At 40.9% G+C, this 12441-nt stretch overlaps 1 protein-coding gene across 2 annotated transcripts in view; it reads left to right on the forward strand.

Annotated features, from left to right (window-relative positions):
- Positions 1–12441, forward strand: part of WWOX (WW domain containing oxidoreductase) — a 793519-nt gene that overhangs the window by 57830 nt on the left and 723248 nt on the right. For both annotated transcript variants that reach the window (XM_089781511.1, XM_075940019.2), the window contains exon 5: positions 7534–7640. In XM_089781511.1, coding sequence (XP_089637637.1) covers positions 7534–7640 — 107 coding nt within the window. The remainder of the gene's footprint in view (positions 1–7533; positions 7641–12441) is intronic.

Consider the following 12441-nt stretch of genomic DNA (forward strand, 5'->3'; position numbering starts at 1 on the left):
TCACCGTGGTGGACGGGACCGGCGGGACCGCGGCGCGTCTCGGCAGTCCCTCCGCCTGCAACCTCCGCAGCGAGAAAAGCCTGGTCTGCTGGGGGGGGGGGGGGGGCGCACTAGTCACGCCCCCCCTCCCCCCAGCAGACCAGGGAGATGCGGAGCGGCTTTTCTCGCCGCAGAGGACGCGGGCGGCGGGACTGCCGAGACGCGCCGTGGTCCCACCGCCCACGTCCTCCGCGGCTTTGCTCCGCGTCTCCCTGGTCTGCTGGGGGGCTGCCCCCAGCAGACCAGGGAGACGCGGAGCAGCTTTTCTCGCTGCGGTGCGTCTTGGTGGTCTGCTGGGGGGGGGAGCACAGCTAGTTTGGGGTACCCTCACCCCGTTCTTAAGTAGGGATCCAACATAAGTCGGATCCACGTAACCCGGAGACTGCCTGTAGTCTGACTTCCAGCATAACAGAGCAGTCACTTAACCATATCCCTTAGAAAAACATTTAGTCTTGATTTTTAAATCATTGGTGAGAATCCATCATTACCCTGGGTACTTTGTTCCAACCTTTTATTTACCCTAATTTTTAAAAATCTTCACCTTTATTTCCAGGATGAGGGCTTTTCTACATAGAAAGTTTACTGCATGGCAAGCCAGGAAGAAATTGTACTTTTCAACTACACTGGTGGTGTTTTGGAAGTCCTTAAATTTCAGAACAGTAATTTTGAAGGACTCTTCTTAATGTTCTTGTACTTAAAAGAAAAATATAATATTCTAGAAGAAGTCTGATTAATTCTGAAGTTTAGGAGCTTATTTGGTTGTACAAATGAGGACCCCTGTGACAGATCGGTTTACTTTAAGTCAGGTTTCCTTTCTGAAAGTCTTAAGAAACAGAGAAATACAGACCATAACAGTGAAAATATAACCAAACACAGCTGTGAAAATAATGTTAGTTTAGCCGTATAATATGCTCATGCTTACAAAGTCAGAGCTGGCTTCTGATATTGTAGGTGCTCTAAGTAATCTATCAGAGTCTAAAAGGGAAGAAACATGCATACCACACACAGAAACAGGCTAACACTTTTCACTTCCAAACCTACAGATGACTAGGTCACTTAGTCAAACTTGTTGTTTTTCACTCTATTATGAAACTAGAGAATCTTTCTTCTGCAGTTTCTATTAGTTTATATTTATGTTTAAACTGCCTGTGACAAAGGGCTCTCAATAAAACTCATAAATGTAACAAACTACACGTGCAAGGATTTATAATCCCAAGGTTTTGAGAGGTTCGATTACAGAGTGAGGGAGAGCCTAAAAGATGTTTTTGGAAAACTTTCAAAAAGCATTCTGCATTTGGTCTGGAGACTTGGGTTTCTCCTTTGTAAATGTTTTGCAGTTGATATCAGAGAAACAAGTTTTCCAAAAGTGGGGAAAGTCTCCAAATATCTGGATCCTTAGTATTCATGGGTGGTTTTGAAGATATTCAGAAAGGTTGAGACAGAATCACTACTCTTTACCACATTTTAGCTTTCATCTTTGCTTTAATCTTTTTAACTTTGTATTTGGTAATACGTAGTTTTTATGGAGACTTGGGTTAAGGGCACACTTTAAATTGCTTAAGCATTCTAGTGCAAGTTTGTCTTCATTCATTTGTGGGACAATATGTAATTAAATTATGCTCCATTTTTTCTAAAGTTTGCTGGTTTGATTTAAGCAGACCTACTTTTCTACCCAGTAAGGGTGCATCTACATAGCACCCTTAGCTTGAAATAGCTTATTTTATCATTTTAATTTTGTAATAACTCACTATTCCGAAATTCCCCTTGACCCTCATGGATGTTGGGTTAAGCACGATGTTGGAATAAGGTTACCAGGATGTTGGAATAAGCTGCCTGTTATTTCGAAATCTGATTCAAAATAAAGGTCTGTTTCAATAGATATGGAATAGCTATTTCGGGATATTGGAAGTGTCCCGAAATAGCTTTGCAGTGTAGAAGTACCTTAAGTGAATGTTATCTTGACTGTAACTTAGTGAGCATCCTATCAGGGTCCGAAAGAGTATGAAAAAAGCATAAGAACTACTAGTCATTTAGTAAGACACAACTTGTTCTGTGGAAGCTAGCTACTTGGATTATGGGTCCAGGAGTTCACTGAGGGAACCATGGCACCTCCCAATGAAGAAACCTGATATACTGGCTTTGTACAATGGTAGCAGAGCAACATAGTGCCCTAAAGGTGACTGTTAGAAGAGCAATCTCAGGCTGTTTATCAACTGTGGGAACTTGGTAAAAGTTCTATTTATTTTAGATATTCCATCCAGTTGACTGTTTTATGGCGGATGGCACTTATCGGATAGACAGAGGGCTGTATTCTCCATTAAGTCTACATTGACATTCCACCATTGGATTTAATAGAGCTATGTTGATGAATACCAAAATGAATGATAGTAGTTAACAGCTAGCAAGATGGGCATAATGGCTGTGTCTACATTACAAGGTTTTTGCGCAAAAAACCGGCGGAGCGTCCACATCTCAAGCGCATTTTTTGCGCAAGAAAATTGACAGAACAGAGGGCTTTTGTCGGTAGAGTTATTCCTCTCCCCACGAGGAATAACTCCTTTTTTACGCTATAGCTCTTGCATAAAAAGGCAGGTGTGGATGCTCCACAGGGGTTTTTTGCACAAGAAACTCCTATGGGAAAAAGCACAGGTGCTCTGATGGCCATTCTGTGAATGGCCATTAGAGCTTCCTTGCGCAAGAACGTCCATGCAGTGTGGATGCTCTCTTGCGCAAAAGCACATCGCTTTTACAATGCACTTTGAGGTCTGGACGTGCTTTTGCTCAAGAAGTTTTTGCACAAGAACTCTTCCGCAAAAGGCTTTTTGCGCAAAAACCCTACAGTGTAGACTAAGCCAATGAGTATACAAGGGAAAATTGTGATCTCAAGAATCAGTCATGAAACCTAGTTCTCTAATATATTAGCCCTTGGGTGAGGATGTGTGTAGTGAAGGGGAGGGACTGAAGAGGTTTCCCATCCATTCACAATGATTAGGGTCTGTGTACACCAAAATAAAATAACTATGGCTGGCTCATGTCAGTTGCCTTGAACTATCAGTATAGACAGCCTGGGCTCTGAGACCCTCACACTCCAGAGTCCAGGCTCCCTTCCAAGGCTGGTCGCCTATACTGGCCAGTGAGCCCAGCTAATGGGAGCTGCAAGAAGCCGTGCCTGCTGACTTGAACAAACCACACTCTTTTCATTGCAGTGTAGACATACCTTTGGGGACACAATAGTAAGTGGAATCAAGCTGCTGTGAAAAATCTTTCACTTGATTCTTTAAGAATAAGGCCATGTCCTGTCCTGAATGCACCACGGGAATGGTTCTACTCAGATCATATTTTCCCTAACCTTAACATGAAGGACAATAAAATTTTAAGGTGGAAAAAAGCCTTCTGATTTATAGGTGGAGTGCTTTAAAGTTCAATAGTGAAACCTGAGCAGTTAAGCGTTTTGTTTGCTCTGTTACCAACCCGTTAGGTCAGACTTTGACAAAGAGAACTGTGCCATAATGTTTGTCTTCATGTATTTCTCATTGTTATTCTTAAATAGGATTGTCACTTGAGGGTCAGATTAGAGCTCATTCAACCAGAGCAGTGGCAGCAGTAGTAGCCAGCCTCAGGTCAGTCTTGCCTCTTGAGATTTTCAGGGCAGTCACTTGGAATTTATTGTATAGTTTTACAAAACATTATTGCCTCAACATTGTATTGCAAGGAGAATTTAAATGTGGCCTTGCTGTACCTGAAAGTGGATTCCTTTGGAGCACATAAGTCTCCTTGCCATATTTTGTGAAATATCTATTTCTTACCCTGTGTAGTAATTCTGTTTTGTAAGTAATTATATCCTTAATATTGAAGTGTATGTACTGAATGTTTACATGTGGCTTATTCCCTCTTGTAAAAAGAGACGTCTCTATTAACTTATGTTAGTGCAGTATATTTCCATTTGGTTAGGGGCATTCTTTTTGTTTTATAGCATCAGAGAAGGCTGCTTTAATTTGAACTAATGAGTCTAGGTGACACCTCAGTTCTTCCTGCTTGCAGCCTTTTTTGGTTGTTAGGTTAGTATTGGGGTACACAGATGACATAACATCTGTGGATTGCCATTACACTGTGGCCAGGACTACACTGTGGGGTGGAAGGTCAGCTTAAGATAAATAATGTAGCTGGAGTCGATGTACCTTAAGCTGACCTGCATGCACCTGCATTACAATTATTTTTGTGCGGAGACTGTGTTTACTCTAGGCTAAAAATTAACTTGTAACATTTGAGTCCAAAAGCAATTATTGTTGCCAAACTCCAATGGTTTTTCTGTTAATAAATTCCATAGGTATAAAAGTTTTAAGTGTCAAAAGTTTTAAGTGTTCCCCAGTTGAGTTTGTGAGGGGAAAAGCATTGCTTATTAGACACAAAAATGTCACTGAAATAAGCTATTGCACATAGAACACTGGAATTTCCAGACTGGATGAGACTAAAATATTACCAAAATAATTGAAATTGGCATCATGTTATTGTTGTGACAAATTAAATATGCAACATTTTGTAGAATGTTGTAATATACTGTGCATGTTTGTTGTTGTTTTTTGTGACAGAATTCGCCCAGGAGTACTAAATAGATTTTGTTGACACAATTTTACCTTTTATCAGGTTTGATTTTGCTACCTTTTAATTTAATTGAATGTCCCCTTGTTCTTTTTGCATGTGACAGGTGGTGTGGAAGTTTCTATGCCAATAATTATTTTATATACTTTTATCATTTTTCTCTGTTAAACAATTAAACTTTTCAAGCTCTCTGCATATGAAAGTTTAATCAAATCCTTGATCATTCTTATTATCCTGTTTCTGAACCCCGTTTAGTTCTGCAATATCTTTTTTGAACAATGCACAGCACATTAGCAGTCATGCAGAACATCAGTGGTAGAGCAAGACATCAAGTCCAGGTCACCAGAGTCCCAAGCTTGGACCTTAACCCCTGGATCATCCTTTTTCTTTACGTCTGTATACTCTCTAGAGTTTTCCCTGAAAAACTTGTCAGCTATTAAGAATCGAGATCCATTCCTTGTATTGTGCTTTTAAAACAGTAGATATTTTGTGTTATTTAAAGGTGAAATGTTCCTTCATCTTTGCCTAATCCTGAATTTTTTGTTGGGTATAGATACTTTCCCATTGCTTGTTATGATTGCAAGAGCAGGATAAAGATATCTAAATTGTAACATGTAACTTTATCTCTATTTTAAACTGTCAGACAGTTCATACTTCTATTAACTGAAAATATGAGAGGTTTGGAGTTAATTATTTCACACAAAATATGGCACAGGATAGACTTGACTAAGCGCAGTTACATTTAGCTAATTAAACTGGTCATCAGCTCTGTGCTGCTAGTATTACAATGCAAAAGAACACGATTCTCAGGGGGTTCAAACCAGATTTTAGCAATATGTAGAGCTATTAAAATTAGTACTTTTTTTTTGGTAAATCAACTAGCATATGGCTAGCTAACAATGTTGCAATACAACATGTGCTACATTTGTTACATTTTAAAATTACCCTGCTGTATGTGCTTGAAATGGAATTAGGAACAGGGGAAATATTCTTTGCATGTGCTGAAGGTACATTCGTGTGCATACAGAGAATTTCCCATGTAATTAAAATTGCTTAGTACAATGAATGGTTTAAAGAGAGATACAGGAAAATTGCATTGGCTGAAATAGCACAAGTATGTAATTGCAGAGAATGGTATACATTTGGCTGGTGTCTGTTGATTCTGTTATACTCTACGTTGTGACTGAATTTCTTTTGCCCCAGGGCATTTTTGGAAGTGAGACAGCATAACTTAATAGGTTTTCCTTGGTAAACAAATTTTAAAAGGAAAACGTGAATATGCTTTAAACCACATAAAGCTGGAACAAATAGCCTCCCCTTCTCTGTGACTTTCTAATATGTTCATACTCAAATTACTGGGCATTATGATTTGATTCTTTATGTTCTAGTTTTAAGCTTTTCTAATTGAAACTCATTAAATGCTGTTATGGTAAGTTGCCTCTTTCAGCTAGATGTAAATTTCTCTTGCATTGTTACAGTGCTGCGAAGCAAGAGGACACCAAGTAATAATGCTAAATAGCCCACAACTAACTTGCTCCAGCTGGAACCCTAGTTATTGACCCAGTCCTGTTCACCTTAAATCAGAGCAGAGTCTCATCTGGTGTAAGCTGGCATAGACCTATGTCAGTGAACTGTAATGAGACTATGGCAATTAACACCAGCTTGGGGTTGTGTATTCCAGTATCTTGATGCAGGCTTTTAGCAAACAAAGGGGAAAGAAGATCAGCAAGGGAGGCAGGTTTCTTCCACTGTCTGGCATCTTTATTTCTCCACACTGGGCAGGACTACAGCATGGGGAGAGGGCGATCTAAGCTATACAATATAAGTTACATTAGCAGCATAACTCAAATCAATGTAACTGAGATCTACTTACCACATGGCGCAGGGAGAACAGAAAATAACCCTCTCTCATTGACTCCCCTTACTCTTCTTGTTCTGATAGAGCTGATGGGAGACCAGCAGGTGATTTATCAACCCCACTGGATTGATTGCTACCCCATTGATCCGGCCCAAAATGAAGACCTGCCCACTGTGTGTTCAATGTCCAATCTGTCATGAGAGGCCCTTGTGTTGATCAATTACAGGCCAGCTCTAGGTGTGTTGAATTCATCCAAGCCTATAAACACACCTGGGCCTCTCCTCACCATTCCCATGCTGTCTTTGCAAAAGTAACAACATATGCTAACATACTCAAGGCTTGAAGCAGCATTTAAAAGGAACAATAAAACTCAGCTCTTCCATTAATTATGTGTAAGAAAAACTCATCTGAAATTATGGAATTCTATGTTGTGTTTAGTTTTGAAGAGAGAAGCTGGTCTGAGTTACGATCATTTTTAGCAGTTAAGTAGCAATACTGCAGCTTGTGTGTTGTGGGCTTTCAGGTTGAAATCCTAACCCCACTGAAGTCAGTGGCAAAGGTCCCACCCGGATTTCATCCAAACTGTTAAATGTTCCTAACTGTGTAAGGTATGAAGTGGGGCTTCTGTGTATTATGAAGTTAATTACTATTATTCATTTGCAAATGAATAATAGTAATTATCCTAATTTTACAAGTGAGAAAACTGAGACAGAGCAGTTAAGATGCTATATATGCAAAAGCACCAGTGGAGTTTTGCATGTGCCTAAGTTATATGATCCTAAAATCCTGTGGGCATTTGTCTGTAAGCAGCTTTGACTTGATTGTGCATTCCAGGCACTTGCTGGGCACAGCTTAACTACACTCAAGTGTCCATCATCTTTTGAATCTGTCCTTACAAAGATAGGCTCATCTAACTAAAACAGAGGAGATGCATATTCAAGAAATTCCTAAGTTCCTGGTTTCATATCCTTGAATTATGAGTTTATACAACTCCTCTTTCTCTTATTGAAATTGCTTTTTTAAAAATTTTACCATAGGATTTGAAACTGCAAAGTCTCTTGCGCTCCATGGTGCCTGTGTCATCCTTGCTTGCAGAAATATGTCGAGAGCCAATGAAGCTGTGCAACGCATCCTAGGGGAATGGGTAAGGAAACATGTACTTTTTTTCAATGCTTAGCGAATTCTATCATGTTCAAAACAATGTGCAATTATGAAGTTGTTTTATGCAGGGTAGGCAGTTTAATAAATGTTGTTTTTCACTTCTCAGAATTCAAGAAAACAGCTTTCTTTGTATGGTAATAACCAGTTCAGTACTTAAACATATTTATAAACTAAACAAAGGAGCTTTGCTATTTTATAATATGTATAGTTAATTTTAAGCATCATCTTATTGTGCTTGGAGAGTTATTTTAATTCTAAAAAATTTGAAAGTACCAATGAAACACATGCCATTGGTGACAGAAAAAGAATTTATTAAGTATCTAAGGGTACGTCTACACAGCAACATTATTTCAAAATAAATTAATCCACATCTACACAGCAGGCAGTTATTTCGAAATAATGTCAAAATACTGTCAAGCTGGAGGACTACTTACTCCAACTCCTGTAACCCTCAATGTACGAGGAGTAAGTGAAGTCGGAGGAAGAGTGTTCCATTTAGAAATAAATGCTATGTAGACACTCCCAATTTCTAAATAAGCTATTTTGAAATAAGCTGCGCAATTAATGTAGCTCAATTTGTGTAGCTTATTTCGAGTTAAGCCCTGCTGTGTAGATGCAGCTTAAATGAATGTATAATTATTCTTGAGATTGTCAGTATAATTATCTTACTACTGCAGTCACTATTATGCTGAGCGCTCCATAAAATTCTGTCTAAGGTATTTCAAGGAAATAATTTGTATCTTTTTTTTAAATAAATAAATTCTTCTTTTGAGCACTGTCCTTAGGAGTGCTTCTCAGCAGGTGTATGTGTGCCCCTGAGTCCTTGGTTGGAGACTTTCTGTAGCAGTGTCCATTTGGACTGTATGACCAGTACAGATGAACTACCCTCCTTTCTTTCTTTACTGCCATGGCCTGAGACAGAGCTCTAGTGTGTCCACCTCATGTATGCATCAGCATGTTTTGTAGTTGTTGTTTAGTTAGTTTTGTGTTTCTAGTAAGTGGTGGTGTTAGTCTAGAATTACAGTTACCTCAGTTATAGACACCTTGGGAATGGAAGTTGTTGGTAACTCTAAAGTGTTTACAACTCTGAACAAAGCACACATTGGGCTCCAGACCACAAGCTGAAACTCCAGGCCAGGCTTCAGCAGCAGCTGAGCTTGCTGCTCATTGCTGGCATGAGTTTGCAAGGTTGTCCCCTTGTAACAGAGCAGTGTGTGTGCATGTGTGTAAAAACAGTGTCGTCCCCCCCCACACAGGGAGGAAGAATAAAAACAGTGCATTCCTGACTCAGATGGGGAAGGGAGGGTAAAATCAACACATCCACAACCCAGTGGAGGGAAAGGCTGGAAGCTGCGCAGACACCAGCCTTGCTCCTGCTTTGCTGCCTCCAGCTGCCTGGGGCTGGCAACCCCATTGTGTTGGTATAAGTGGGGATAAGGGCGGGATATGGACAGTGCCTACCTGTAAGATGCAGTATGGGCACAATACACTATTTGCGCTCTCACACTCAGTCTCACACTCACACTCTTGTCTCTGTTGCTTCCTGATTGATTACTTATGGTTTCAAGTGGTGGCAGTAGACCAGGCAGTCTGTAATGCTGGTGTTTGTGTCTTTGATGGTTAGATAGTTGTGAGACTTTTGTTTGTCATCTCTTTCATCTCTTTTGTTTGTCATCTCCCCATTTTTCTGGGAAGCATATTTGGCTGGACATGTCTCATTCATTTTCGAGCACTGCCACTTATGTTAGGAGACTGTCTCGATCAGAAGTGGGTATTCCAAGTGTATCCATTGCTTGGGAGAGATCCATATCTTCCAAAAGTGTAACTTTTGCTTGGCTCTAAAATCTAGCACTTGGAAAAATCATGAGAGCAAACTGAAGCTGCTACTGATGGAGTTCAACCTGGTTCTGACCCTCACTGGAGAAATCCAGTGCCCCTTTGACTTCAGCTAAAGTCTTGCCATCTTAGAGAATGAGGGAAGACTCCCAAGAAGAGGAGCTCAGTTTCCCAACACAACCTCCTGCTAGGTCTGTTATATAAGTGGCCTTGACTTCTCGACTTGGTACTATGGAAGCAAAAGTCTTCTCTATGGTACTGGCAGAGCAGGGAGATCCCAAAGCACTTCAGTGAAACACAGCACCAGTGGGGCTCTGGTGCCATTTGCCTCCAAATTGGCACTTCTATTTCAGACTTACTAGTGGTGTTTTCCCAGAAAATCAAAGCACAGGCCTTCAGCCATGACACCCATGCACTTCAAACCAATGTTACCACTCAAATTAGCTGCTGTGTTGTTACAGGCCCACTTGGTACTGCAGTGTTAGATAAGCTGGAGTCTCCGCTGCCAGGGGGACTGACCAACTTTTAGTACTGAGAGCCCAATCCCTGGTTTACCAGTGCTTCCCAGTACTGCAGTGTTCCCGCTCATTTTTACTGTGGCCCCTCCGTAGAGGTCATTGAGGAGGATGAAGGGGACATTCAGTTAGTCTCCTCCCCTTCTTCATAATTACAGAAACACATACTTTTGACACAGATCTTCAATCACATCAGCGATGGTGGGATCAGTCACGTGGACTTTTCCATATGGACCTTCTCAATAGCTATACAATGATTCTTGGTGGTGTATAACAACAATTTGCTAGACCTCTGGCTCCGCTGCCCCAGGAAACAATGATTGCACAGTCTTCTCTCAATTCCAGGAGACGTTTGAGGAACAGAGTAGTAGGTGGTAGACAGAGAGGCTTACCCCTCAAAGCCCTTATTTGTCTTCATCTCTGGACAAGGCAGAGTACAACGATGGATGGGTGATAATTTTAATGAATTCCAGGACCTTGTGAAGAGAATGATGGATACTAAGGATGTAATAGTATGGTCGTTTAACCAATAAGCAAAAGCTTACAGGTTAATTCTATAGACTACATGCATTTTCTCTCCCTCCCCCCTCCCCTTGCCAGTAAATTTTTTAGCAGGCTGGCCAGCAGCTCAGCTAACTCCTGGCTTGCACTGGGACCTATCCCCGCTGCGGCTCTGAATTTAAAGTGTATTAGAAATCAGGTGGGCAGGCAGCCTGGCTCAGTTCCAGCTCATGCCGTGTCCGGAAGCTCAGACCCCTGCCCCCTGAACATGGGCGGCTCAGGGATCAGGGGCGGCCCGTGAGCCTAGGCAAGCTAGGCAGTTGCCTAGGGTGCTGCTGCCCCGGGCACCCGATGATGATGTCACGGGGTGCCCTGTGATGATGTCATTGCCATTGACGGCTGTGCAGGCAAGGGCGGCAATTGCACCGCCCCGCCTAGGGTGCCAGCTGCTGCAGCCAGCCTTGGGCCGCTCCTGCCAGGGATTATAGAATAGTCAACTAACCGCTAAGAATTCACGGGGTTAATCGATTATTCAATTAATGGCTATTTAACATCCCTAATGGATACCTTCCACATACCTTTTGGTATGGTTAAAAACTCACATCACAAATTCTTGGATGCTTTGCAGTTGGCAACACCCACCTGGAAGTGCTCCTAGCTACCGCAAAAACTGTGAGATTAACTCCTTCCCTCATCCTGCCAACTTGTAAATAGGCAGATAAGGAATATTTTGTTCCCTCCAGAGATTCAGAATTTTTTTCTCATTCTCACCAATTCCCTGGGAGCAGATGCTATAAATGAGCAGGGTAGACAGCATTACTCCAGATCTACTCCTTCTATAACAAGGACCAGAAAAGGTTAGATCTTTTTAGATGGAAGGCCTACTCTTTTGCAACCTTCAGTTTGAGATCTGATACTGATCGGGTGATCCTGGCCAAATATTACTACCCAACTTAGAACAAATTTGTGTCTGTTATTGAACATCTTCCATAGGAGCATAGAGAACACTTCCAGGATATCATTAAGGAGGGTCAATTTTCAGCCAGATCTTCTCTTCAGGTGTCCTTGGTTGTCCTTAAAGACAAGAATGAAAAATGATCAGACTAGGAACTATATGGTGAAGCTAGTCTTAAAAAATCTCAACTAGAGATGAATCAGGTAAGCCTTCCAGTAATGAATAAAGAAATCACGGCAGTAATAAAAAGAAGGCTGAACCCAAAGCACTGAATTGTTTAAAAGCATGTGGGCTGAAGTTTGTAAGTCCTGTTAGATGAATGAAGAATATGCTTGAGACAGCAGAATTGCCAAAAGACGTTACTACCTCACTGTGTATACAAATCCCCGTGATCCTCCCCCCCCCCCCCCCCGAAAAAAAAAAACAGCTCTATGAATTGTAAAGGCTACGGAACTATCTTTGTAATATTGCATGCCTCTAAGATATTTTGGTGAGCTGTTCAAGGCACAATACAAAGAAAGATTGATTAAAAAATAAGTAGACAACGTGTCTTAAAGTGTGAAATGAGTTTGAAGTTGCTCACTTTAGAAAGATCAGTGGAAATGGGGAAAACAGTATATTTTGAGGTATTTTAACTTATTCAATTCATACAAATCACTCAATATATTAATATCTGTAGGAATTGATGGTTACAAACTCTTCGTAATAACAATTTATCCTGGAATCAGAGAACATAACGGAAAATGAAAATCTAGCAGGGAATAAGCAGGAGTTAGAAAGGTTTGTATAATGTCAGTGACTTCTTTCAACACTTGTAGATGAAAGTAGGAAGTAGAAGAAGGTATTAGGATGAATGGAAATAATTGCTATGCAGATGACACAGCACTGCTGGCTGATTCAGAAGATACCCTGATGAAGTTAGTGGAGATTATATATGAATATAGGAAAGAATATGGTCGATCTAGGATCAAATGTGG

The sequence above is a fragment of the Pelodiscus sinensis genome, chromosome 12 (genome assembly GCF_052426305.1).
Source record: "Pelodiscus sinensis isolate ZL-2025 chromosome 12, ASM5242630v1, whole genome shotgun sequence".
In the NCBI taxonomy this organism is placed as follows: domain Eukaryota; kingdom Metazoa; phylum Chordata; order Testudines; family Trionychidae; genus Pelodiscus; species Pelodiscus sinensis.